Source organism: Entelurus aequoreus, linkage group LG06 (genome assembly GCF_033978785.1).
Source record: "Entelurus aequoreus isolate RoL-2023_Sb linkage group LG06, RoL_Eaeq_v1.1, whole genome shotgun sequence".
In the NCBI taxonomy this organism is placed as follows: Eukaryota; Metazoa; Chordata; class Actinopteri; order Syngnathiformes; family Syngnathidae; genus Entelurus; species Entelurus aequoreus.
This window is the reverse complement of record NC_084736.1, coordinates 81,278,113-81,306,097: the sequence shown is the minus strand read 5'-3', so window position 1 is coordinate 81,306,097 and position 27,985 is coordinate 81,278,113. Positions and strand designations below refer to the sequence as shown.

At 37.4% G+C, this 27,985-nt stretch overlaps 1 protein-coding gene across 1 annotated transcript in view; it reads left to right on the top strand.

The window, feature by feature from the left end:
- The window catches only part of zdhhc8b (zinc finger DHHC-type palmitoyltransferase 8b), a 133,966-nt gene that overhangs the window by 79,574 nt on the left and 26,407 nt on the right, over window positions 1-27,985 (top strand). The window contains exons 2-3 of the mRNA XM_062051640.1: window positions 23,818-23,939; window positions 26,194-26,351. Coding sequence (XP_061907624.1) covers window positions 23,818-23,939; window positions 26,194-26,351 — 280 coding nt within the window. The remainder of the gene's footprint in view (window positions 1-23,817; window positions 23,940-26,193; window positions 26,352-27,985) is intronic.

The following is a 27,985-nucleotide window of genomic DNA, read 5'->3' as shown; positions in this document are numbered from 1 at the left end:
TTTCACGCGCTTCAATCCAAACCGGCCGTCTCAATCGGAATTACATTTTGATTGAGAATATTTCAAATGATGTGTTTACATGAAGCATTTTAATTTGGGTTAGGCTTTTAATCCGATTAAAATGTGATTGAATTCTCCCTTAAGCTATCATATTGCGCATTTGGACGATTTCTAGACGACGTGGGAGGGAAAAGCTGTCAAGTTTATCATTGCGAACGATTACGATACCGTGCATTTTAATTTGGCATTTAGTCCCGGAGCAATATTCAATCCGAGCACGGACTCAATCTGTTCATCCGTCAGTCTCTGCACGGAGTGAACGTCCACCACGGTGTGTGTTGCGTAATATATATCTGCTGGAGGTCAACATCGCAAACTTCAATCATAAGGAATAGAAAGCAGAAACTGGGGTGGGCGGGAGATTGGCGAGTTAAGTGCTTGGAACAGAAGCTGATATTTCATTCCGTGCAGCTTAGTGTGAAAATAAATTGATTCTATATTTGTCCCGTGTAAATGGAAAGAGTTCATACTACAACTTTATCTTGATGCATGTCGGCAGGCTGCACGGGACATTTTAGACACACCCAAGACCAGGTCAGCAACCTTTTTGAAAGCAAGAGCTACTTCTTGGGTGCTGATTAATGTGAAGGGCTACCAGTTTGATACACACTTCAATAAATTGCCAGAAATAGCCAATTTGCTCAATTTACCTTTAACTCTATGTTATTATTAATAATTAATGATATTTACACTTAATTGAACGGTTTAAAAGAAAAGAAAACACGGAAAAAATGACAATTAAATTGTGAAACATAGTTTATCTTCAATTTCGACTCTTTAAAATTCAAAATTCAACCGGAAAAAAGGAGAGAAAAACTAGCTAATTCGAATCTTTTTGAAAAAATTATTATTCATGGAACATCATTAGTAATTTTTCCCGATTAAGATTAATTTTAGAATTTGGATGACATGTTTTAAATAGGTTCAAATCCAATCTGCACTTTGTTAGAATATATAACAAATTGGACCAAGCTATATTTCTAACAAAGACAAATCATTATTTCTTCTTAAAATTCAAAATTCAACCGAAAAAAAGAAGAGAAAAACTAGCTAATTTGAATCTTTTTGAAAAAATTAAAAAAATAAATTATGGAACATCATTAGTAATTTTTCCTGATTAATATTAATTTTAGAATTTTTAAGGCCTTGTTTTAAATAGGTTCAAATCCAATCTGCACTTTGTTAGAATATATAACAAATTGGACCAAGCTATATTTCTAACAAAGACAAATCATTATTTCTTCTTAAAATTCAAAATTCAACCGAAAAAAAGAAGAGAAAAACTAGCTAATTTGAATCTTTTTGAAAAAATTAAAAAAATAAATTATGGAACATCATTAGTAATTTTTCCTGATTAATATTAATTTTAGAATTTTTAAGGCCTTGTTTTAAATAGGTTCAAATCCAATCTGCACTTTGTTAGAATATATAACAAATTGGACCAAGCTATATTTCTAACAAAGACAAATCATTATTTCTTCTTAAAATTCAAAATTCAACCGAAAAAAAGAAGAGAAAAACTAGCTAATTTGAATCTTTTTGAAAAAATTAAAAAAATAAATTATGGAACATCATTAGTAATTTTTCCTGATTAATATTAATTTTAGAATTTTTAAGGCCTTGTTTTAAATAGGTTAAAATCCAATCTGCACTTTGTTAGAATATATAACAAATTGGACCAAGCTATATTTCTAACAAAGTCAAATCATTATTTCTTCTAGATTTTCCAGAACAAAAATTTTAAAAGAAATTCAAAAGACTTTGAAATAAGATTTAAATTTGACTCTACAGATTTTCTAGATTTTCCAGAATCATTTTTTTGAATTTTAATCATAATAAGTTAGAAGAAATATTTCACAAATATTCTTCGTCAAAAAAACAGAAGCTTAAATGAAGAATTAAATTAAAATTTAAAGTTTGGACACCCCTGACTTAGACCGTTTATGGTCCCCGGGAGCCCCAAAGATAAAAAAACAAACAAAATCCATATATTTTGTTATGATTTGAAAATGAAAACTATCAAAATGGCCCCCGCAGGCTTTCATTTTTCCGTTTGCGGCCCTCAGTGGAAAAATTTTGGACACCCCTGACTTAGACCCTTTATGGTCCCCGGGAGCCCTAAAGGTAAAAAAAAAAAAAAAAATCTATATATTTTGTTATGATTTGAAAATGAAAACTATCAAAATGGCCCCCGCGGGCTTTAATTTTTCCATGTGCGGCCCTCAGTGGAAAAAGTTTGGACGCCCCTGACTTAGACCCTTTATGGTCCCCGGGAGCCCTAAAGGTAAAAAACAAACAAAATCCATAAATTTTGTTATGATTTGAAAATGAAAACTATCAAAATGGCCCCCGCAGGCTTTCATTTTTCCATGTGCCATGTGTTCTTTGTGGCCCTTTGAGTTCATAATTGGAGTATCTCGGCTAATAATGTTACCAAAGTTGCAAAGGTGTGGTTTACTTGAAAAAAAAAAAAAATCATTAGCTAAAGTTTTGTGGCTTCATATCCCCGCAAAGGTGTTTGGTTTGCATACAGAATCCAGGTGCTAGAAAGGCAGATTTCAGCCAGTCTGTCCCACTTGGCTTCATTGACCCCCGTCTGGGTCTTGTACTGAGACCGGACCTCTCTGTATGAATGGTGCATTCACAGTTGTGGGGGGGGGGGTCCACGTCAGCCAATATAAACACCAGAGGGCACTCAGTGGACAAAAGCCACTTCAACTCGGTGTTCAGTTTGCAGGGAACGCAATGACACCATTTTTTCACAATCAAAGATAATGTCAACCATTTAGTTTTTTACCAGGATTTTTTTTTTCTCCGACAAAACAAAATATATTTCAGCATAAGAACACAAATATGGTGATGAAACGTGTTATTCCACACATTTCCCCATGATAAACCAAGATGTCAGGTTCAAACACTGATGACATTTATTAAACAGACAAAGAAGCAAGGAATTAAACGGAGACAGAATTCAATTTGCTCAATGAGGAGAAACGCGTACCCTTGCGCAGTGTCTCACCACGCTCTGACGAAAGATTGTACGCCTCCTCTTTTATTTGGACTTTCCCTGATTACATGGCAACAGCTGTTTCTAAAGGGAGGGGGGTCGTAAACAGCCGTCGCCTTTGGTTACAAAACAGTTCAAAGGAGAGGTGGCTGGAGGAGGGTCAGGTCCTGCTCCCTCTCCGCTTTGTAGATCTCGGGTCAAGACAAAATCTTCCTGTGGATTACAATAGTATCTCTCAACCTGTTCCACCTTATTCAGAACCTGACTAATGATCGGTTCACGACCAAAATATATTCCAGATTATTCAAGAATATGGGCAAATATTGCAGTCCAGTAAAGAACGGCAGGAGGGACATCTGCATAAATTACATTTCCAAAGAGAGCTTTTTTTTTCTATGTAGGTGGTTGTTATCACAGTAAACATCGGCATGAACAGAAGGTAAGCAGCTGATCTGTTGACAAGTGCCAGCAGCCCGTGGAGCAGCACATGACTGCACATCCCATCACTTATAATACACTCAACTTCAATGACTTTGACAAGGAAGAACAACGTGTGGTAATTGCGCCTCCTTTGTCTCATTCATATTTCACCACATGTCATCATCATGAGACGCTGCACACAACACACTCAGCGTGATGAACTTTCCTGCATGCTGGCGGCTGCAGCAAGAGAGGATTGCTTGGTTTACAGGAGCCCTGCGTAAAGTTTGTGTGTGCGCTCTTGTATTTCTACCCTTCTTCAGACATCAATAAGGAAAAGTACCATCCATATGAGGAGGTGTGGACAAGTTAGGACCGGAATCATGGTCCCGATACTAAAAACCATTGCATCTAATAGAGAATGTCTCATTTGCTCCCTGGTGGTGAAATCTATCAACATTAGGGTGGTCCCAAAAAGGAGGGATTTTTCAAACTGACTGTGTGTCGCTTTTAAAAGTGCTCCCCCTCTGGTCAACATATGTAATAACAAGTGTGTGTAAACATTTGAAGTGCTCCCCCTCTGGTCAACATATGAAATAACAAGTGTGTGTAAGAAATTGAGATGAGGCCCCTTTGGCCAAAATTAATTAAAAAAATAAATATGTATATATAGACATACTGTAGTAACTTGAAGTAAATAATGAAGGTTAAAAACCAATTACAAACAAAAAAGTAAAAATGAACTAAAAGCAGTCTTTTTTTCACAATGTGTCGACTTTTTTCTTATAAAATTGGGAACAATTTCTCATATTCTTTGTGTAATATTGCAATATTTTCTCGTAAAATTATGACTTTTTTTTAATGTAAAATTATGACTTTTTAATGCAAAATGGTGACTTTTGTCGTATAAAATTATGACTTTTATCACAAAGTTGCCGATTTTTTGGGGGGACATTTTTTTAGTAAAATTATGACTTTTGTCATAATTTTGCCAAGTGAAAATTCTGATTATTATTATAATATTGCCATTGCAAATTTTTAAGTTTTCTTATAAAATTGTGACTTTTGTCAAGTAAAATGACGACTCTTTTCATAAAATTGCCCAAATTTTAAGATGTCCTTGTTAAAATTGTGACTGTTATTGAGTAAAATTCCAACTTTTATCAAAATATTGCACAAATGTTCAGTTTTTCTTGTAAAATTTTGACATGCGTTGAGTAAAATTACGATTTTTATTAAAATACTGCCAAAATTCTAAGTTTATCTTGTGAACCTGTGACCTTTTTCTTGTGAAATTCCAACTCATTTTTCACAACAAGCTTTTGTATATTTGCATGGTATGTATATATTATTAATGTTGTAAATACAATCTTTATATATCTAGAAAGGGTGGTCCTAAAGAGGGAGGCATTATTCGGAGGTCTCAAGAAGGTCACAAATACAAGAATGTGTGTGTGTGTGTGTGTGTGTGTGTATGTGTGTGTGTGTGCTCTTGCATTTCTACCCTTCTTGAGACATCAACAAGGAAAAGTACCGTCAATATGAGGACGGTGAACAAGTTAGGACATAAATCATGGTCCCGATACGAAGAACCATTGCATCTAATAGAGAATGTCTCATTTGCTCCCTGGTGGTGAAATCTATTAAAATGAGGGTGGTCCCAAAAAGCTGGGATTTTTCAAATGGACTGTGTGTCGCTTTTAAAAGGGCTCCCCCTCCGGTCAACATATGAAATAACAAGTGTTTGTAAACATTTGAAGTGCTCCCCCTCTGGCCAACATATGCAATAACAAGTGTGTGTAAACATTTGAAGTGCTCCCTCTGGTCAACATATGAAATAACAAGTGTGTGTAAACATTTGAAGTGCTCCCCCTCTGGCCAACATATGAAATAACAAGTGTGTGTAAACATTTGAAGTGCTCCCCCTCTGGCCAACATATGCAATAACAAGTGTGTGTAAACATTTGAAGTGCTCCCCCTCTGGCCAACATATGAAATAACAAGTAAGTGTAAAAATTTGAAGTGCTCCCCCTCTGGCCAACATATGCAATAACAAGTGTGTGTAAACATTTGAAGTGCTCCCCCTCTGGCCAACGTATGAAATAACAAGTGTGTGTAAACATTTGAAGTGCTCCCCCTCTGGCCAACATATGCAATAACAAGTGTGTGTAAGAAATTGAAATGCCCCCCCTTTGGCCAAAATGTATTAAAAAATAAATATGTATCTAGAGACATACTGTAATAACTTGAAGTAAATAATGAAGATTAAAAACCAATTACAAACAAATAAGTAAAAAAACCCAAAACAATTAACTAAAAGCAGTCTTTTTCTCACAATGTGTCGACTTTTTTCTGTAATGCAATATTTTGTCGTAAAATTATTACTTTTTTTAATGTAAAATTATTACTTTTTAATACAAAATGGTGACATTTGTCATATAGAATTCTGACTTTTATCCCAATGTTGCCAATTTTTTTGTTGTTCTTGTCAAACAGTGACATTTTTTGAGTAAAATTATGACTTTTGTCATAATTTTGCCATAAAAAAATTCAGATTATTCTTATAATATTGCCCCCAAATTTTTTCGTTTTCTTGTAAAATTGTGACTTTTGTCGAGTAAAATGACGACTCTTTTCATCAAATTGCCACAATATTAAGCTTCCCTTGGAAAAATTGCGACTGTCATTGAGTAGATTCAAACTTTTATCATAATTTTGCACAAATGTTCAGTTTTTCTTGTAAAATTTTGACTTGCGTTGAGCAAAATTACGACTTTTATTAAAGTACTGCCAAAATTCTAAGTTTATCTTGAACCTGTGACCTTTTTCTTGTGAAATTCCAACTCATTTTTCACAACAAGCTTTTGTATATTTGCATAGTATGTATATATTATTAATGTTGTAAATACACATCTTTATATATCTAGAAAGGGTGGTCCTAAAGAGGGAGGCATTATTCGGAGGTCTCAAGAAGGTCACAAATACAAGAATGTGTGTGTGTGTGTGTGTGTGTGTGTGTGTGCGTGTGTGTGCTCTTGTATTTCTACCTTTCTTGAGACACCAACAAGGAAAAGTACCGTCAATATGAGGACGGTGAACAAGTTAGGACCGGAATCATGGTCCCGATACGAAGAACCATTGCATCTAATAGAGAATGTCTCATTTGCACCCCTGGTGGTGAAATCTATCAAAATGAGGGTGGTCCCAAAAAGCTGGGATTTTTCAAATGGACTGTGTGTCGCTTTTAAAAGTGCTCCCCCTCCGGTCAACATATGAAATAATAAGTGTTTGTAAACATTTGAAGTGCTCCCCCTCTGGCCAACATATGCAATAACAAGTGTGTGTAAACATTTGAAGTGCTCCCCCTCTGGCCAACATATGCAATAACAAGTGTGTGTAAACATTTGAAGTGCTCCCCCTCTGGCCAACGTATGAAATAACAAGTGTGTGTAAACATTTGAAGTGCTCCCCCTCTGGCCAACGTATGAAATAAGTGTGTGTAAACATTTGAAGTGCTCCCCCTCTGGCCAACATATGCAATAACAAGTGTGTGTTAACACTTGAAGTGCTCCCCCTCTGGCCAACATATGCAATAACAAGTGTATGTTAACACTTGAACTGCTCCCCCTCTGGCCAACATATGCAATAACAAGTGTGTGTAAACATTTGAAGTGCTCCCCCTCTGGCCAACATATGAAATAACAAGTGTGTGTAAACATTTGAAGTGCTCCCCCTCTGGCCAACATATGAAATAACAAGTGTGTGTAAACATTTGAAGGGCTCCCCCTCTGGCCAACGTATGCAATAACAAGTGTGTGTAAGAAATTGAAATGCGCCCCTGTTGGCCAAAATAAAATTAAAAAAATATGTATGTAGAGACATATTGTAATAACTTGAAGTAAATAATGAAGATTAAAAAACAATTACAAACAAAAAAGTAAAAAAACAACAACAATTAACTAAAAGCAGTCTTTTTCTCACAATGTGTCGACTTTTTTCTTAAAAAATTGGGAACAATTTCTCATATTCTTTGAGTAATATTGCAATATTTTCTCGTATAATTATTATTTTTTTATGTAAAATGATTACTTTTTCATACAAAATGGTGACATTTGTCGTATAAAATTTTGACTTTTGTCACAATGTTGCCAATTTTTGTTGTTGTTCTTGTCAAACAGTGACATTTTTTGAGTAAAATTATGACTTTTGTCATCATTTTGCCAAGTGAAAATTCAGATTATTCTTATAATATTGCCCAAATTTTTAAGTTTTCTTATAAAATTGTGACTTTCGTCGAGTAAAATGACGACTCTTTTCATAAAATTGCCACAATTTTAAGCTTTCCTTGTAAAAATTGCGACTGTTATTGAGTAAAATTCCAACTTTTATCATAATATTGCTCAAATGCTCAGATTTTCTTGTAAAATTTTGATTTGCGTTGAGGTAAAATTCCAACTTTTATTAAAATACTGCCAAAGTTTTTCTTGTGAACCTGTGACCTTTTTCTTGTGAAATTCCAACTAATTTTTCACAACAAGGTTTTTTTATATTTGAATAGTATGTATATATTATTAATGTTGTAAATACACATCTTTATATTTCTAGAAAGGCTGGTCCTAAAGAAGTAGGCATTATTCGGAGGTCTCAAGAAGGTAACAAATACAAGAATGTGTGTGTGTGTGTGTGTGTGTGTGTGTGTGTGTGTGTGTGTGTGTGTGTGTGTGTGTGTGTGTGTGTGTGTGTGTGTGTGTGTGTGTGTGTGTGTGTCCAGTCCAAAGCTCAATGTCAGCTTCCCGCAGGAAGTGTGAAGAGAACTAGAACTGCGCTGGCCTGACAGTCTGGGCACTTGCAGATGACACGAGCGGAGCAGGAAGTGATGAAGTACATGATGGCGAGTCATTGTTCATTTAGATGGATTTAGGTCAATGACCCGTCTGGCTTGTGGATAAAATTCTATGATAAGGCCCTAATAATTCTCTCTGACTAATGTACAATCATCTGCTCTCTTTCTGAAGCATTCAGCTTCCTTCTCAAATCTATTTTTTGATGAATGCAATTATGTTTTAAGATTGATTGCATGCGTTATCTTTGACAGCCTTTATATACACACCGTATTTTCCCGACTATAAGGCGCACTTAAAATCCTTTTCCCCCCCCTCAAAACTCGACAGTGCGCCTTATAACCTGGTACCCCTAATGTACGGAATCATTCTGGTTTTGCTCACCGAACTCGAAGCAATTTTATTTGCTACATGGTGTAATGATAAGTGTGACCAGTAGATGGCAGTCAAACATAAGAGATACGTGTAGACTGCACTATGATGGCAATATGACTCAAGTTAACAACACCAACATTTTATATGTTCCATTGAAAATATAGAACATTACACACGGCGCTCAAAAATCTATCGAAATGTTTTAGTAGGACTTTGGTAAGCTATGAAGCCACACCGCTTGATGTGCTTCAACATAGGAGTATTATTATGGTGTGTGTATAAGGTAAGACATATTATTTGGCGTTTTGTTTCGCAACATTATGCAAAAGCAACTTTTCTTACCTTCTGGTACCTGCTGATCTGTATTTGGGATCTGCATAAATCCTGAAAAATTGCGCGCGTCCGCCTTTGTAGTCCGTGTCGACACCGTAGTCGATAAGCTTCTTCTTTGTCTCTATCGTCTTGTTATGTGACATTCATCCTCCACTGTTGCCATTTCTAATATAAAGTAGTGTAAAGTTCTTACTTATATCTGTCAGTGAACTCGCCATGAAAGCGCTAAAACATACCGGTGTAGTGAGTTAGCATTATTCACCCAAGGAACTTTAGTTATTAGAGACTTCCGGTCGGAAGGTTTTTCACGGGACACATCACCGGTGTGAGCAAAGAACCACCATCACATGTTATGTAGACCACATGGAAGTCTTTTACATTTAGAAAACAATAATAATAATATGACTCCTTTAATGCGCCCTATAATCCGGTGCACCTCTTGTATGAAAAAAGACCTGACAGCAGTCAGCCTTATTTATGGTCCGGAAAATACGGTACATAGTAAATCTGCATTCTTCTTCTCTTAGCCAAATACGCATTAACTCCGCAGCCTGACCAATCGCAACGGAGCTGACCTTCGCAGGGGGCGAAGGTCAGCTCAATCCTTGACGTGTTTTACTTGTGCATAGTGTTTGTTTACAAAGTGACAAAGCCAACAATGTACAACTTTTTCAAAACCCCAAAGAAAAGAGATGCTTAGCGGTATCGTCGTCCATGTTTCTAATGATGCAAAAGGTACGATTGATTGATTGATTGATTGATTGATTGAAACTTGTATTAGTAGATTGCACAGTACAGTACATATTCCGTACAATTGACCACTAAATGGTAACACCCCGATAAGTTTTTCAACTTGTTTAAGTCGGGGTCCACGTTAATCAATTCATGGTAAATAACGGGTCCCATTGTTATAGTCTTTGGTATGACTCGGCCGGGGTTTGAACTCACGACCTACCCATCTCAGGGCGGACACTCTAACCACACTGCGAAAAGTCAGTGTTCAAAAACAAGGGAAAAAAATACAAAAATGAGGGGTATTTTATTTGAAATAAGCTAAATTATCTGCCAATAGAACAAGGAAATTTGGCTTGTGAAGACTTTCCAAAACAAGTAAAAAAATTAAAGCTGCAAGCAGCGATGGACGGGACAGACTTTGAGGGCTCATAAAATCCAAACCGGAGCACTAATTAAAACTCTTTCATCAACTTTTAATCAGAAGGGTTCAATCTCTCTCCTGTGCTAATTTGAAGCCGACACGAGTTCAAAAAGAGTTTGTAAAATAGTTCAAAAAGAGGTCCATAAAATATTTCAAAAAGAATTCCATAAAATAGTTCAAAAATAGTTTGTAAAATAGTTCAAAAAGAGTTCTATAAAATAGTTCAAAAAGAGTTTGTAAAATAGTTCAAAAAGAGGTCCATAAAATAATTCAAAAAGAGTTCCATAAAATAGTTCAAAAAGAGTTCCATAAAATAGTTCAAAAAGAGTTCGTAAAATAGTTCAAAAAGAGGTCCATAAAATTGTTCAAAAAGAGGTTCATAAAATAATTCAAAAAGAGGTCCATAAAATAATTCAAAAAGAGTTCCATAAAATAGTTTAAAAAGAGTTTGTAAAATAGTTCAAAAAGAGTTTGTAAAATAGTTCAAAAAGAGTTCGTAAAATAGTTCAAAAAGAGTTCCAAAGAATAGTTCAAAAAGAGTTTGTAAAATAGTTCAAAAAGAGGTCCATAAAATAATTCAAAAAGAGTTCCATAAAATAGTTTAAAAATAGTTTGTAAAATAATTCAAAAAGAGTTTGTAAAATAGTTCAAAAAGAGTTCGTAAAATAGTTCAAAAAGAGTTCCAAAGAATAGTTCAAAAAGAGTTTGTAAAATAGTTTTAAAAAAAGGTCCATAAAATAATTCAAAAAGAGTTCCAAAGAAAAGAGATGCTTAGCGGTATCGTCGTCCATGTTTCTAATGATGCAAAAGGTACGATTGATTGATTGATTGATTGATTGAAACTTGTATTAGTAGATTGCACAGTACAGTACATATTCCGTACAATTGACCACTAAATGGTAACACCCCAATAAGATTTTCAACTTGTTTAAGTTGGGGTCCACGTTTATCCATTCATGGTAAATAACGGGTCCCATTGTTATAGTCTTTGGTATGACTCGGCCGGGGTTTGAACTCACGACCTACCCATCTCAGGGCGGACACTCTAACCACACTGCAAAAAGTCAGTGTTCAAAAACAAGAAGAAAAAAAATACAAAAATGAGGGGTATTTTATTTGAAATAAGCACAATTATCTGCCAATAGAACAAGGAAATTTGGCTTGTGAAGACTTTCCAAAACAAGTAAAAAAATTAAAGCTGCAAGCAGCGATGGACGGGATCGACTTTGAGGGCTCATAAAATCCAAACCGGAGCAGTAATTAAAACTCTTTCATCAACTTTTAATCAGAAGGGTTCAATCTCTCTCCTGTGCTAATTTGAAGCCGACACAACAAACATGCTCAGAGGAGATAATGTTTGAAAAAAGGTGACTGTTTTTACTCAACTTTTGAAGGGGGAATTGCAAACTTCCTGTTGATTTTTGCTGGGGGTTGAAATATAGGTCTAAGTGAGACCTACATAGAGGTTGTTGTTTCATGTCTCTACGACATTCCTACTGGGAGTTACAGGCAGTTTTGTCTGTGTTTTCTTCCTAGGGGGCGCTAGAGCGCAATTTTGAGTTTTGTTTTTTTGATTAGATCGCAATTTTCGCCAGTCCTGATGTGTGTGTCCAGATTGGTGAGTTTTGAAGCATGTTAAGGGGGTCAAATTACAGCTCAAAGAGGCGGCGGTATAATAATAAAACGCTAGAAATTCAATAGGGTCCTCTGTCCCAAAGGGACTCGGTCCCTAATTAGCTAACTTCAATGAACCCAAAAATAGCTTAAAATAAGTATATTCTCACTAATAACAAGTGCACTTTTCTTGGTAGAAAAAAAAGAGACCTTTTTGCTTAATATGTTGAAAAATATTCTTAAATGAAGTAAATGCTAGTGCCATTATCTTGACATAATGATATGCGCTCGGCATTACATTTCTTGAAACCAGCAAACTTATACTAAAAACTAGTTTATTGTTCTTAATGGAAAGGCAACAAGGCAAGCGCTTGTTACTCTCGGGGTCTCCGAGCCGCTCAGGCAAATCATATGGTCTAAAAATGCATTTTTCCATGGATAACATGACATCATCGCGTCAAGTGCGTGCTCTTTCAGTCAATTAGTGCGCATATATACAACCCGGCCCCCGGCCAAAAATGTTTAATTGTAATTTTGAAGAATTCATCTGAATGTGCATGAACTATTTCTGTTCAAAATTGTTAAAAATATCACCCTTATTTGAGATATTCCATCTTACTTAGAGTTCAGTTGTTGCAGCTGAGAAGGCGATTACTGTCATATCTGTGTGAGCAACAGAAACTCTTCCTAATGCTTGGCAGTGACCACACATGCAGATGACTCTCTTTTGTAGAACGAGACTTTAGGAATGCGACTACTTCTGCAGGATTTGCTGGCCTAAGCGCCGCTTGTCCAGCTAGTCTCAATCCGCCCTCTCGGCTCCTCTCCAATCTAATACCCAGCTTGGGTTTCACAACGCTACGTACTTCTGGCTGGTAGAGCTCTGCGTTCGCACACATGCCGACACCAGCTGCACATTGGCAGCCGCTCGGCGTCCTCGCTACCGAGATCTGAATGCCAGAACATAGTAGCTGCACACCTCTCGTTAAGCCTCTGGTCTTTGGTCTTTAAGCCTAATTTATTCCATCCGACCCACGGATGTGTGCTGGTCCCACTTTGGCAGCGTTTAAACACAGGGAGCACATGTGGTGTCTCCCTTGGGGAGATTAAGTTACGTAACGGAACATTACTCCTATTAGGGATGATTGAATTAGGTACGTTTGTCGTTGTCAGGTTCAAACCGATGACATCTATTAAACAAGACAAAAAGCAAAGAATTAAACAGAGACATAATTACATTTGGACTCAATATTGAGGAGAGTCGTCTGTACACTGTACCCTCGTACAGTATCTCAGCACGCCAAAATATTGCACGCATCCTTCTTTTATTTTGGACCCTCCCCGACCACATGGCCACCGCTGTTTCCAAAGGACAAAGGTTCGTAAAATAGTTCAAAAAGAGGTCTATAAAATAGTTCAAAAAGAGGTCCATAAAATAATTCAAAAAGAGTTCCAAAGAATAGTTAAAAAAGAGTTTGTAAAATAGTTCAAAAAGAGTTCGTAAAATAGTTCAAAAAGAGGTCCATAAAATAATTCAAAAAGAGTTCCATAAAATAGTTCAAAAAGAGTTCGTAAAATAATTCAAAAAGAGTTCCATAAAATAGTTCAAAAAGAGTTCGTAAAATAATTCAAAAAGAGTTCCATAAAATAGTTCAAAAAGAGTTTGTAAAATAGTTCAAAAAGAGGTCCATAAAATAGTTCAAAAAGAGTATGTAAAATACTTCAAAAAGAGTTTGTAAAATAGTTCAAAAAGAGGTCCATAAAATAATTCAAAAAGAGTTCCATAAAATAGTTCAAAAAGAGGTCCATAAAATAATTCAAAAAGAGTTCCATAAAATAGTTCAAAAAGAGTTTGTAAAATAGTTCAAAAAGAGGTCCATAAAATACTTCAAAAAGAGTTCCAAAGAATAGTTCAAAAAGAGTTCGTAAAATAGTTCAAAAAGAGGTCCATAAAATAGTTCAAAAAGAGTTCCAAAGAATAGTTCAAAAAGAGTTCGTAAAATAGTTCAAAAAGAGTTTGTAGAATAGTTCAAAAAGAGGTCCATAAAATAATTCAAAAAGAGTTCCATAAAATAGTTCAAAAAGAGTTCGTAAAATAATTCAAAAAGAGTTCCATAAAATAGTTCAAAAAGAGTTTGTAAAATAGTTCAAAAAGAGGTCCATAAAATAGTTCAAAAAGAATATGTAAAATACTTCAAAAAGAGTTTGTAAAATAGTTCAAAAAGAGGTCTATAAAATAATTCAAAAAGAGTTCCATAAAATAGTTCAAAAATATTTCGTAAAATAGTTCAAAAAGAGGTCCATAAAATAGTTCAAAAAGAGTTCCAAAGAATAGTTCAAAAAGAGTTCGTAAAATAGTTCAAAAAGAGGTCCATAAAATAGTTCAAAAAGAGTTCCAAAGAATAGTTCAAAAAGAGTTCGTAAAATAGTTCAAAAAGAGTTTGTAGAATAGTTCAAAAAGAGGTCCATAAAATAATTCAAAAAGAGTTCCATAAAATAGTTCAAAAAGAGTTCGTAAAATAATTCAAAAAGAGTTCCATAAAATAGTTCAAAAAGAGTTCGTAAAATAGTTCAAAAAGAGGTCCATAAAATAGTTCAAAAAGAGTTCCAAAGAATAGTTCAAAAAGAGTTCGTAAAATAGTTCAAAAAGAGTTTGTAAAATAGTTCAAAAAGTTTTTAAAATAGTTCAAAAAGAGGTCCATAAAATAATTCAAAAAGAGTTCCATAAAATAGTTCAAAAAGAGTTCGTAAAATAGTTCAAAAACAGGTCCATAAAATAGTTCAAAAAGAATATGTAAAATACTTCAAAAAGAGCTCGTCTGGAAATTGGGCAGATCCTGCCATCTCTCCGCTTTGAAGTCCTTGGGTTAGAAGAATATCTTTCTGTTGATTACCATACATGAAAAAACACAGAAAACTCTTCATGTGACTCTCCCCCCTACACAGTGGAGTTTTACAAGCCTTCTTGGTAGGTTTCAAAAACAGCTTTTGTCTTCTCACCGGGCCCTCAAATGTAACACAAAGTTTTTGTGATAATTTAGAAACAATTATTCTAACAGTCGTGTTACACAAATATTGAGTAGAAGAAAGACGCAGTAAAGGCGTAGACACATCCTTCCTTCATGTGTGAATACTCTGGACCAACTCATTAAGGTCCAGTCCCAGAGCCAAAGGAATCCTTGCTATTCACATCTTTATGTTGACATGTGCTGTAGCACTGTGGGACATAGCTACTCAAATGTGCATTATTCACATGTGAATAACATCAATACAGTCTATTATACAGCATTATTCACATGTGAATAATATAAATACAGTCTATTATACAGCATTATTCACATGTGAATAATATCAATACAGTCTATTATACAGCATTATTCACATGTGAATAATATAAATACAGTCTATTATACAGCATTATTCACATGTGAATAATATAAATACAGTCTATTATACAGCATTATTCACATGTGAATAATATAAATACAGTCTATTATACAGCATTATTCACATGTGAATAATATAAATACAGTCTATTATACAGCATTATTCACATGTGAATAATATAAATACAGTCTATTATACAGCATTATTCACATGTGAATAATATAAATACAGTCTATTATACAGCATTATTCACATGTGAATAATATAAATACAGTCTATTATACAGCATTATTCACATGTGAATAATATAAATACAGTCTATTATACAGCATTATTCACATGTGAATAATATAAATACAGTCTATTATACAGCATTATTCACATGTGAATAATATAAATACAGTCTATTATACAGCATTATTCACATGTGAATAATATAAATACAGTCTATTATACAGCATTATTCACATGTGAATAATATAAATACAGTCTATTATACAGCATTATTCACATGTGAATAATATAAATACAGTCTATTATACAGCATTATTCACATGTGAATAATATAAATACAGTCTATTATACAGCATTATTCACATGTGAATAATATCAATACAGTCTATTATACAGCATTATTCACATGTGAATAATATAAATACAGTCTATTATACAGCATTATTCACATGTGAATAATATAAATACAGTCTATTATACAGCATTATTCACATGTGAATAATATAAATGCAGTCTATTATACAGCATTATTCACATGTGAATAACATAAATACAGTCTATTATACAGCATTATTCACATGTGAATAACATAAATACAGTATATTATACAGCATTATTCACATGTGAATAATATAAATACAGTCTATTATACAGCATTATTCACATGTAAATAATATACTTTTTGCCTGATTTATTAAGCTGATGTCCCTTTTTTTCTCCACAAGGCAGCTTTTCCAGACAGGGAAAAAAAAAGAGATGATTAATATGTAAATCTTATAATGTACTTCACTCTGAATGGACTTGTTATGCAATTATGAGAAAGCAAATGAGTTATGATCAGAAATCAGATGACAGTTTAGTGAACATTGTAGCTGTGAACTTTCTTAAGTGAACATTGTAGCTGTGAACTTTCTTAAGTGAACATTGTAGCTGTGAACTTTCCCCCCCTGGACTGACATTTAACACTTTTCACTCAGCTTGTTGGCACAGAAGCGGCATATTGGATTTATGTGGACGTAATCATATTAAAGGTGCAGTTTGCAGCAGATACAGTAGGTGGCGGCCTAGAGGGGTCTGGATGAGCTATGATTGGTGCTTACACGGCTGTGTGAAGCAGCTCTCTTTTTTTTTTCAACAAATTTCAACTTTTAATTGTGACAAATATAGCATTTATTTGTTAAATGTGTTGTCTTAAACCACGCTGTGGGACGTATGTAGAAAATGAGAGGATGCACGGGGACAATTTGATATTATGAAGCAGTTAAACATACTTAAATACGTACAAATTAGTCTTTTTTTCCATCTAAGATTTTAAGGGTTAGGGTTAGGGTTAGGATACCTAACCCTAACCCTAATGAATACAATTTGTGATTAGACAAACTAGAGCTGCAATCATTAATCAATAAAAGTTACATGTGACAACTAAAAGTGTTTTAGCTACACATGTTGGTCTTAAAGCAGCTGAGATAGGCTCCAGCAACCCCCCGCCACCCCAAAAGGGACAAGCGGTAGAAAATGGATGGACGGATGAATTAATGAATAATTATTTTTATGATGATTTTAATTCCAGTCATTATTTTATTCACCTTTTTGTGAATTTTACGCATCTTTTAAGCACTTTTAATTGCCTTGCGTACGAGTTGGGCTCTATGGAGAAACTTCCACCATTTCCACATTTTTCTACCGATTCAAACCTTCAAACCACCTTCAACATATTCCACCGGGTTTTCCCTTGACAAATTCCCAAAATTCCCAGATTTCCCAGAATTCCAGGTTTTTCGGGACATTTTTCCCATTCAAAATGAATTGGCCATTTTTCAAACGTCCACCATTTCCACATTTTTCAACCGATTCAAACCTTCAAACCACCTTCAACATATTCCACCATCCTGGAAATTCCAACTACCTTTTTTTCCAAGTTCAAAAAAATGTCCAGGATTTTCCAGAATTCCCGGTTTTCTAAAGCCCTATTTCCACCCTTTTTTCTGGTGACTACTCCTCCCACATTTTTCAACCCACTTCAACCGTTCCACCGTCAAAACATTCCTCTTAATCAGGACAAAAAACTAAGTTGTTTTTTTTAACTGGAAAAAATCCTGGTTTCCCCAAAATTCCAAGAATTCCGTAATACCATTTCTCGTTTCAACATGTTACTACTTCAACATTTCTCGACCGATTTTCAAAATTCCAACACCAAACTTTTTTTTTTAATTCCCGTTTTTCCCAAAACTCCCATATATTGAGGGAAATTCCCATTGAAATCAATGAGACATTCTTCAAAGTTCCACAATTCCCACATTTTTCATCTGATTCAAACGGTTCAAACTTCAAAATATTCAGCCTGTTCAGGACTTGTGTGCTCTACTTCAATAATTTTACATTTTTTTCCAGGATTTCAGTTCAAATATACATGCTCAATGACTGCATTCTGTAAATATTAGGGGTGTAACGGTACGTGTATTTGTATTTGTATTGAACCGTTTCGGTACGGGGGTTCCGGTTCGGTTCGGAGGTGTACCGAATGAGTTTCCACACGGACATATTAAGTAGCGTACCGCACGTTGTGTAAACAATGCACACCGAGGCACAACACACGGCATGCTAGCAGCTAACAGGCTAGGATAGACTGACCATACGTCCTCTTTTCACCAGACATGTCCTCTTTTGCGGAGCTGTCAGGGCGGAGTTTCTTAAATGCCTCAAATGTCCGGCATTTTGAGTTAGGGTTGCGTGTATTTTTAATGTACGTTCAGGGTTAAGAAGGGGTTAAAAACAAAACAAACAGCAGCATTGGTGAGGGAGGGGCAGAGACAGAGAGAGAGAGAGAGTTATGATAAACGCGCATGCGTCGCCAGGCTCTGCTTTTTATCCATAGATTTATCACATTTAATGTTTTATTATCTATAGCAGGGGTGTCAAAAGTGTGCCCCCGGAGGCCATTTGCGGCCCACAGCTAATGTTTTAAAGGCCCACGGCACATTCTAAAAATACTATTAAAATAAACAAAAACATAACAAAAGTGAAATAAAAAAGCATAAAGGTTAAGTGTAATTTAGAAAAAGTTGCAATGTTGACTAATAAAACAAAGCTGGTTTTTTTCTATCAAACTGTCATTGCTCAAAACATAATATTGAATCAAAATCAATGTTATTATGAATTATTGACCTATCCAAGGCTCCCATTACTTCACATCAAATATTCCACTAAGAAAAATATTTTTGGTGGAAGATTTTGCAAATTTGGTAAATAAATAACCCAAAAATTTATATTTTATTGTTTTCTTACTGTACCGAAAATGAACCGAACCGTGACCTCTAAACCGAGGTACGTACCGAACCGAAATTGTTGTGTACCGTTACACCCCTAGTAATATGGTATTGTGAATAAACCTGAAACTCATATTTATGCATCGTACCTCAAGTAACAAAGTGAGGTCATTATACCGCCCGTCCCCGCGTCTTCGTGTGTATACTTTCTAATTAGTAGGCGTTGAATAATAATTGGTGAAAATGACACCAGCATCAAATCAAAACATGTTATATTTAGTTTCTTCTGGAGGAATTGGAGATAAACAAATGGTGATTGAGATGTAAATGTGAGTGTGGTTGATGTGTGTGACTCTGCCAGCCCGAGGAACAAGCTGTGGATTATTAAATGGTAAATGGGTTATACTTATATAGCGCTTTTCTACCTTCAAGGTACTCAAAGCGCTTTGACACTATTTCCACATTCACCCATTCACACACACATTCACACACTGATGGCGGGAGCTGCCATTCAAGGCCCTAACCACGACCCATCAGGAGCAAGGGTGAAGTGTCTTGCTCAAGGACACAACGGACGTGACGAGGTTGGTAGAAGGTGGGGATTGAACCAGGAACCCTCAGGTTGCTGGCACGGCCACTCTCCCAACTGCGCCACGCTGTCCCCATTATTCTTCTTTTTAATCTTCTTTTTCTCCACCATCTCCTCCCCCTGCCTCCCCAGACCCCCCCCCGCCTCCCCCCGCCTCCGCTTCTTCAAAAAAGCCAGAGATGAAATATGATTTTCATTTCTATGATATCTGCTGCCATCCCCCCTTTTAGCGTTGCTTTGCAGTGCCAGTTCAGGCCAGTTTAATGACGCTCTGTTACCTCTTCATCTCCTTTCTAAACTCTTTTGAGGGGGTTCTTTTACGGTACTTTACGTGCCAAAAGGCGAAAAAACTCAAGCAATTTTTCACACGAGAAAAGATGCAAATCCAAATAATTCCTTCAGACGACCGAGAATATTAACACAAAATACATTATATAGAGAATTACTCTATTTTGACATTTTAAAGTCATTTTAATAGTAGGCTAATATAGACACTTACGTCATGTGTTGCCTTCATTATAACACTTATATAAGACTTTTAAAGTCATTTTGATAGTAGGCTAATATAGCTAATATAGACACTTACATCATGTGTTGCCTTCATTATAACACTTATATAAGGCTTTTAAAGTCATTTTGATAGTAGGCTAATATAGACACTTACATCATGTGTTGCCTTCATTATAACACTTATATAAGACTTTTAAAGTCATTTTGATAGTAGGCTAATATAGACACTTACATCATGTGTTGCCTTCATTATAACACTTTTAATGTTTGTATTTTTGGTCCAATATGTCTCTTTCTACATTTTGGGTTGCCGACCCCTAGGTTAGACAGTACTTTACAGCATTACAGTATTCTACAACTTACAACTTTCTTCGGCCCCATGGTGGTTCATTTTGCAGTTGTACTCAATGAAAAAAAAATAAAAAAGCACACAATCTTTGTTGGGGCAAACTGACTAGTTTGTTTGTTTGTCCGCATGCATACGGAAACAGGCCAAACTTTTGGCGAAAATCTAATCAAATGAAAGCCAGCTGAGAGAAAATCATTATTTGGCTTTTTTTTGTGCTTCATTTAACTTATCGCTTTGATGCAAAAACCAAAAAAGAAAGACTTAAACTGTTGATAAGCACTTTGTGGTAATTTATTGCTTCAACCCAATCAACCAATGACTTTCTTCCCACGCCGTCTGCTCTTTTATCTTCACGTTCTGCCAGCGACACTTCGTTTCCTGCCTCTTTCGCTTCTGGCTCGGTTGTATCGCCGCACGCAACAAATGCATCTTTTTTGGCAGGCGAGAAAATAGTTTTCTAAAGCAAGTTTTTTGATGCTTTTCTGACTTGTTGCTGCAGCAGCACAACACGGATTGGCTATGTTGATGTGTTTATCTCGCCAAAGTAATGCTCCAAGTCAACTCAGCTAAGATTTAGATGTCTCATTCTGATATGTATGCTTGAAGGAGATTTTTTTACGTCTATTGCTTCTCAACAGCTGATCATACACAACCTTGGCTAGGCATGTGCAATGCAATCATATTTAATATAAGCTCAAAGCAAATCTGCCTCTTGCAAATATCATTTAGTTCAGCTTCACTGATGACATCTATTAAACAACACAAGAAGCAAGGAATCAAACAGAGACCGAATTAAATTTGGACTCAATTTTGAGGAGACTCTGTACAGTCTTGCACCACGCTCTGCCAAAAGATTGCACTCCTCCTTTTTTATTTGACTTTCTCCGACCACCTGACCACAGCTGCTTCCAGAGGGAAGTGGGTCGTAAACAGCCTTTGCTTACCGAACAGTTCAAAAGAAGAGGTCGTGAAATAGTTCAAAAAGAGTTCCATAAAATAGTTCAAAAAGGGTTCGTACAATACCTCAAAAAGAGTTTGTGTGGAAGTTGGGCAGATCCTGCCATCTGTCCGCTTTGTGTTTACGACCCACTTCCCTCTGGAAGCAGCTGTGGTCATGTGGTCGGAGAAAGTCAAATAACGAAGGAGGAGTACAATCTTTCGCCAGAGCGTGCTGAGATACTGTACAAGGGTACAGTGTACAGGCGACTCTCCTCAATATTGAGGAGGGAAGTGGGTCGTAAACAGCGTTGCCTTTGGTTATCGAACAGTTCAAAAGAAGAGGTCGTAAAATAGTTCAAAAAGAGTTCCATAAAATAGTTCAAAAAGGGTTTGTAAAATACCTCAAAAAGAGTTCGTCTGGAAATTGGGCAGATCCTGCCATCCGTCCGCTTTGAAGTCCCAGTGGAGTTTTACGAGCCTTCCTCCTGGTAGGCTCCAAAGACAGCTCCCGTCTCCCTGCCAGGAACTCAATGTAATACAAAGCTTTTGTGATCATTTAGAAACAATTACTCTAACAGAATCAAACAGAGACAAAATTCAATTTGGACTCAATATCGAGGAGAGTCGCCTGTACACTGTACCCTAGTACGGTATCTCAGCACGCTCTGGCGAAAGATTGTACTCCTCCTTCTTTATTTGACTTTCTCCGACCACATGGCCACAGCGGCTTCCAGAAGGGAAGTGGGTCGTAAACAGCGTTGCCTTTGGTTACCGAACAGTTCAAGAGAAAAGGTCGTAAACGAGTTCAAAAAGAGGTTCGTAAAATACTTCAAAAAGAGGTCGTCTGGAAATTGGGCAGATCCTGTCATCTCTCCCCTTTGAAGTCCGTGGGTTAGAATAATATATTTCTGTTGACTACCATACATGAAGGAAAACAGAACACCTTCATCTTGCTTTCCATCCCTACACAGTTTTATGAGCCTTACTCTTGGTAGGTTTCAAAGACAGCTTTTGTCTTCTCAATGTAACACAAAGTTTTTGTGATAATTTACAAACAATTATTCTAACAATTTTCTTGTTGTTGGGTGTCAAACTCTGAGAGCGGTTCATGAGAACATTGACCACGCTGGGGTTCCGGAAGAGAACGCAAAGTCCTTCAGCTGGACTTGTCAACTCTTAATTGTACATGTCGAAGTATACACACAGTGCAGTACTTTAGGTTAGTAACTGTAATACAGCAGAAAAAGAGACTGCAGATCAACTGGTGTAAAAGGGGGGTCTATTTAAAGACTAGATCAGGGGTCACCAACCTTTTTGAAAGCAAGAGCTACTTCTTGGGTACTGATTAATGCGAAGGGCTACCAGTTTGATACACACTTAAATAAATTGCCAGAAATAGCCAATTTGCTCAATTTACCTTTAACTCTATGTTATTATTAATAATTAATGATATTTACACTTAATTGAACGGTTTAAAAGAGGAGAAAACACGAAAAAAATGACAATTAAATTTTGAAACATAGTTTATCTTCAATTTCGACTCTTTAAAATTCAAAATTCAACCAAAAAAAAGAGAAAAACTTAAAAAAAGAATTTATGGAACATCATTAGTAATTTTTCCTGATTAAGATTAATTTTAGAATTTTGATGACATGTTTTAAATAGGTTAAAATCCAATTTGCACTTTGTTAGAATATATAACAAATTGGACCAAGCTATAGTTCTAACAAAGACAAATCATTATTTCTTCTAGATTTTCCAGAACAAAAATTTTAAGAGGAATTCAAAAGACTTTGAAATAAGATTTAAATTTGATTCTACAGATTTTCTAGATTTGCCAGAATAATTTTTTTGAATTTTAATCATAATAAGTTTGAAGAAATATTTCACAAATATTCTTCGTCGAAAAAACAGAAGCTAAAATGAAGAATTAAATCAAAATTTATTTATTATTCTTTACAATAAAAAAAATAAATTTACTTGAACACTGATTTAAATTGTCAGGAAAGAAGAGGAAGGAATTGAAAAGGTAAAAAGGTATATGTGTTTAAAAATCCTAAAATAATTTTTAAGGTTGTATTTTTTCTCTAAAATTGTCTTTCTGAAAGTTATAAGAAGCAAAGTAAAAAAATTTATGAATTTATTTAAACAAGTGAAGACCAAGTCTTTAAAATATTTTCTTGGATTTTCAAATTCTATTTGAGTTTTGTCTCTCTTAGCATTAAAAATGTCGGGCGAAGCGAGACCAGCATGCTAGTAAATAAATACAATTTAAAAAATAGAGGCAGCTCACTGGTAAGTGCTGCTATTTGAGCTATTTTTAGAACAAGCCAGCGGGCTACTCATCTGGTCCTTACGGGCTACCTGGTGCCCGCGGGCACCACGTTGGTGACCCCTGGACTAGAGTATACAAATGAGTTTTAGGATGGGACTTAAATGTTTCTACTGAGGTAACATCTCTAACTGTTACCGGGAGGGCATAATTCACTTCACTTGACAATGATACTTGATAGTCTTACTTAAGGTATCAAGAAATGCCGTTTATTTGCTGTAATAGAGGTGAATATTACTAACTTAGGGGCGTGTCTCCATGCTAGATGCTAGGAACTAAAATGAATACAATACGAGCCGGAGGCGATTGGTACTTTTTCAAGAATAAGGGCACGTCCCTAATTTAAACATCACTCATCGGAGTGAAATGAATGCAAGAAGACTGAGTTGATGTTTGTCTCTTCAGGTGTCCCTGGTTGACCAAGGTGATCTCCCCCCTTGTGCCCCTCTACAATGGCCTGGTCTTCCTCTTTGTCTTGGCCAACTTCAGCATGGCCACCTTCATGGACCCCGGTGTTTACCCCAGAGGTTAGTGCACCTCTCTCTGCATGTTTGTCCAGGAACCCTTGTGGATCTATAAAGCTTGCCTAAGTCTAAGTCTTACGCCGTGATACAGTCTGGTGTGCCGTGGGAGATTGTCTAATTTCACCTATTTGGGTTAAAAATATGTTTTGCAAAGCAGTAATTATAGTCTGCAAATGGTGTGTTGTTGTTGAGTGTCGGTGCTGTCTAGAGCTCGGCAGAGTAACCGTGTAATACTCTTCCATATCAGTAGGTGGCAGCCGGTAGCTAATTGCTTTGTATATGTTGGAAACAGCGGGAGGCAGGGTGCAGGTAAAAGGTGTCTAATGCTTAAACCAAAAATAAACAAAAGGTGAGTGCCCCTAAGAAAAGCCTTAGGGAAGGCTATGCAGAACCAAACTAAAACTGAACTGGCTACAAAGTAAACAAGAACAGAATGCTGGACGACAGCAAAGACTTACTGTGGAGCAAAGACGGCGTCCACAATGTACATCCGAACATGACAATCGACAATGTCCACACAAAGAAGGATTAAAAACAACTGAAATATTCTTGATTGCTAAAACAAAAGTAGATGCGGGAAATATCGCTCAAAGGAAGACATGAAAACTGCTACAGGAAAATACCAAAAAAATGAGAAAAAACCACCAAAATAGGAGCGCAAGACAAGAACTAAAACACTAGACCTATATTGATGCATGCTTGGTTATGCTTTAAAGTCATATCCAACAATTGCGACGACTTTTTACTGTCAACTGAGTTTTGTTTTTTATGATTTCTGCTGGTGGTGTGCCTCCGCATTTTTTCAATGCAGAAAATGTGCCTTGGCTCAAAAAAGGCTGAAAAACACTGGTTTAATGCTTAAACCAAAAATAAACAAAAGGTAAATGCCCCTAAGAAAAAGCATTGAAGCTTAGGGAAGGCTATGCAGAACGAAACTAAAACTGAACTGGCTACAAAGTCAACAAAAACAGAATGCTGGACGACAGCAAAGACTTACTGTGGAGCAAAGACGGCGTCCACAAAGTACATTCGAACATGACAATTGACAATGTCCCCACAAAGAAGGATAAAAACAACGCAAATATTCTTGATTGCTAAAACAAAAGTAGATGCGGGAAATATCGCTCAAAGGAAGACATGAAAACTGCCACAGGAAAATACCAAAAAAAAGACCAAAAAAAACACCAAAATAGGAGCGCAAGACAAGAACTAAAACACTAGACCTATATTGATGCATGCTTGGTTATGCTTTAAAGTCATATCCAACAATTGCGACGACTTTTTACTGTCAACTGAGTTTTGTTTTGTTAATGATTTCTGCTGGTGGTGTGCCTCCGCATTTTTTCAACGCACAAAATGTGCCTTGGCTGAAAAAAGGTTGAAAAACACTGCTCTAATGCTTAAACCAAAATTGAACAGAAGGTGAGTGCCCCCCAAAAAAGGCATTGAAGATTAAGGAAGGCTATGCAGAAAGAAACTCAAACTGAACTGGCTACAAAGTCAACAAAAACAGAATGCTGGACGACAGCAAAGACTTACTGTGGAGCAAAGACGGCGTCCACAATGTACATCCGAACATGACAATCGACAATGTCCCCACAAAGAAGGATAAAAACAACGGAAATATTCTTGATTGCTAAAACAAAAGTAGATGCGGGAAATTTCGCTCAAGGAAAACATGAAACTGCTACAGGAAAATACCAAAAAAAGAGAAAAAACAAAACAAAATAGGAGCGCAAGACAAGAAATAGCAATTTGAAATGTGGACTCGTCAGACCACAGAACACTTTTCCACTTTGCATCAGTCCATCTCAGATGAGCGCGGGCTCAGCGAAGCCGGCGCCGTTTCTGGGTGTTGTTGATAAACGGCTTTCACTTTGCACAGTGGAGTTTTAACTTGCACTTACAGATGTCGCGACAAACTGCATTTACTGACAGTGGTTTTCTGAAGTGTTCCTGAGCCCACGCGGTGATACCCTTTACACGCCGATGTCGCTTTTTGGACGCAGTACCGCCTGAGGGATCGAAGGTCCGTAACACCGTGGCTTACGTGCAGTGATTTCTCCAGATTATCTGAACCCTTTGATGATATTACGGAGCGTAGATGGCGAAATCCCTAAATTCCTTGCAATAGCTGGTTGAGAAATGTTGTTCTTAAACAATTTGCTCACGCATTTGTTGACAAAGTGGTGACCCTCGCCCCGTCCTTGTTTGTGAACGACTGAGCATTTCATGGAAGCTGCTTTTATACCCACAGCGGACGAGGATGAAGATAAGGACGACGACTTCCGAGCGCCCCTCTACAAGAACGTGGAGGTCAAGGGCATCCAGGTGCGCATGAAGTGGTGTGCCACCTGCCACTTCTACAGGCCGCCCAGGTGCTCGCATTGCAGCGTCTGTGACAACTGTGTGGAGGTGAGTGGGTGACAACTGTGTGGAGGTGAGTGGGTGACAACTGTGTGGAGGTGAGTGGGTGACAACTGTGTGGAGGTGAGTGTGTGACAACTGTGTGGAGGTGAGTGGGTGACAACTGTGTGGAGGTGAGTGTGTGACAACTGTGTGGAGGTGAGTGTGTGACAACTGTGTGGAGGTGAGTGTGTGACAACTGTGTGGAGGTGAGTGTGTGACAACTGTGTGGAGGTGAGTGTGTGACAACTGTGTGGAGGTGAGTGTGTGACAACTGTGTGGAGGTGAGTGGGTGACAACTGTGTGGAGGTGAGTGGGTGACAACTGTGTGGAGGTGAGTGGGTGACAACTGTGTGGAGGTGAGTGGGTGACAACTGTGTGGAGGTGAGTGTGTGACAACTGTGTGGAGGTGAGTGGGTGACAACTGTGTGGAGGTGAGTGGGTGACAACTGTGTGGAGGTGAGTGTGTGACAACTGTGTGGAGGTGAGTGTGTGACAACTGTGTGGAGGTGAGTGGGTGACAACTGTGTGGAGGTGAGTGGGTGACAACTGTGTGGAGGTGAGTGTGTGACAACTGTGTGGAGGTGAGTGTGCGACAACTGTGTGGAGGTGAGTGTGCGACAACTGTGTGGAGGTGAGTGTGTGACAACTGTGTGGAGGTGAGTGTGTGACAACTGTGTGGAGGTGAGTGTGTGACAACTGTGTGGAGGTGAGTGTGTGACAACTGTGTGGAGGTGAGTGTGTGACAACTGTGTGGAGGTGAGTGTGTGACAACTGTGTGGAGGTGAGTGTGTGACAACTGTGTGGAGGTGAGTGTGTGACAGCTGTGTGGAGGTGAGTGTGTGACAACTGTGTGGAGGTGAGTGGGTGACAACTGTGTGGAGGTGAGTGTGCGACAACTGTGTGGAGGTGAGTGTGTGACAACTGTGTGGAGGTGAGTGTGTGACAACTGTGTGGAGGTGAGTGTGTGACAACTGTGTGGAGGTGAGTGTGTGACAACTGTGTGGAGGTGAGTGGGTGACAACTGTGTGGAGGTGAGTGGGTGACAACTGTGTGGAGGTGAGTGTGTGACAACTGTGTGGAGGTGAGTGTCCTGACAACTGTGTGGAGGTGAGTGTGTGACAACTGTGTGGAGGTGAGTGTCCTGACAACTGTGTGGAGGTGAGTGTGTGACAACTGTGTGGAGGTGAGTGTGCGACAACTGTGTGGAGGTGAGTGGGTGACAACTGTGTGGAGGTGAGTGTGTGACAACTGTGTGGAGGTGAGTGTGTGACAACTGTGTGGAGGTGAGTGTCCTGACAACTGTGTGGAGGTGAGTGTGTGACAACTGTGTGGAGGTGAGTGTCCTGACAACTGTGTGGAGGTGAGTGTGTGACAACTGTGTGGAGGTGAGTGCTGTGTGGAGGTGAGTGTGTGACAACTGTGTGGAGGTGAGTGCTGTGTGGAGGTGAGTGTGTGACAACTGTGTGGAGGTGAGTGTGTGACGACTGTGTGGAGGTGAGTGTGTGACAACTGTGTGGAGGTGAGTGTGTGACAACTGTGTGGAGGTGAGTGTCCTGACAGGATGCGTGCGCACCAAAAAAAAGGTGGTTGCTTTAATGGAGTGCACTACTTGGATAGAACCAATGGAGGGCGCTGTGCTG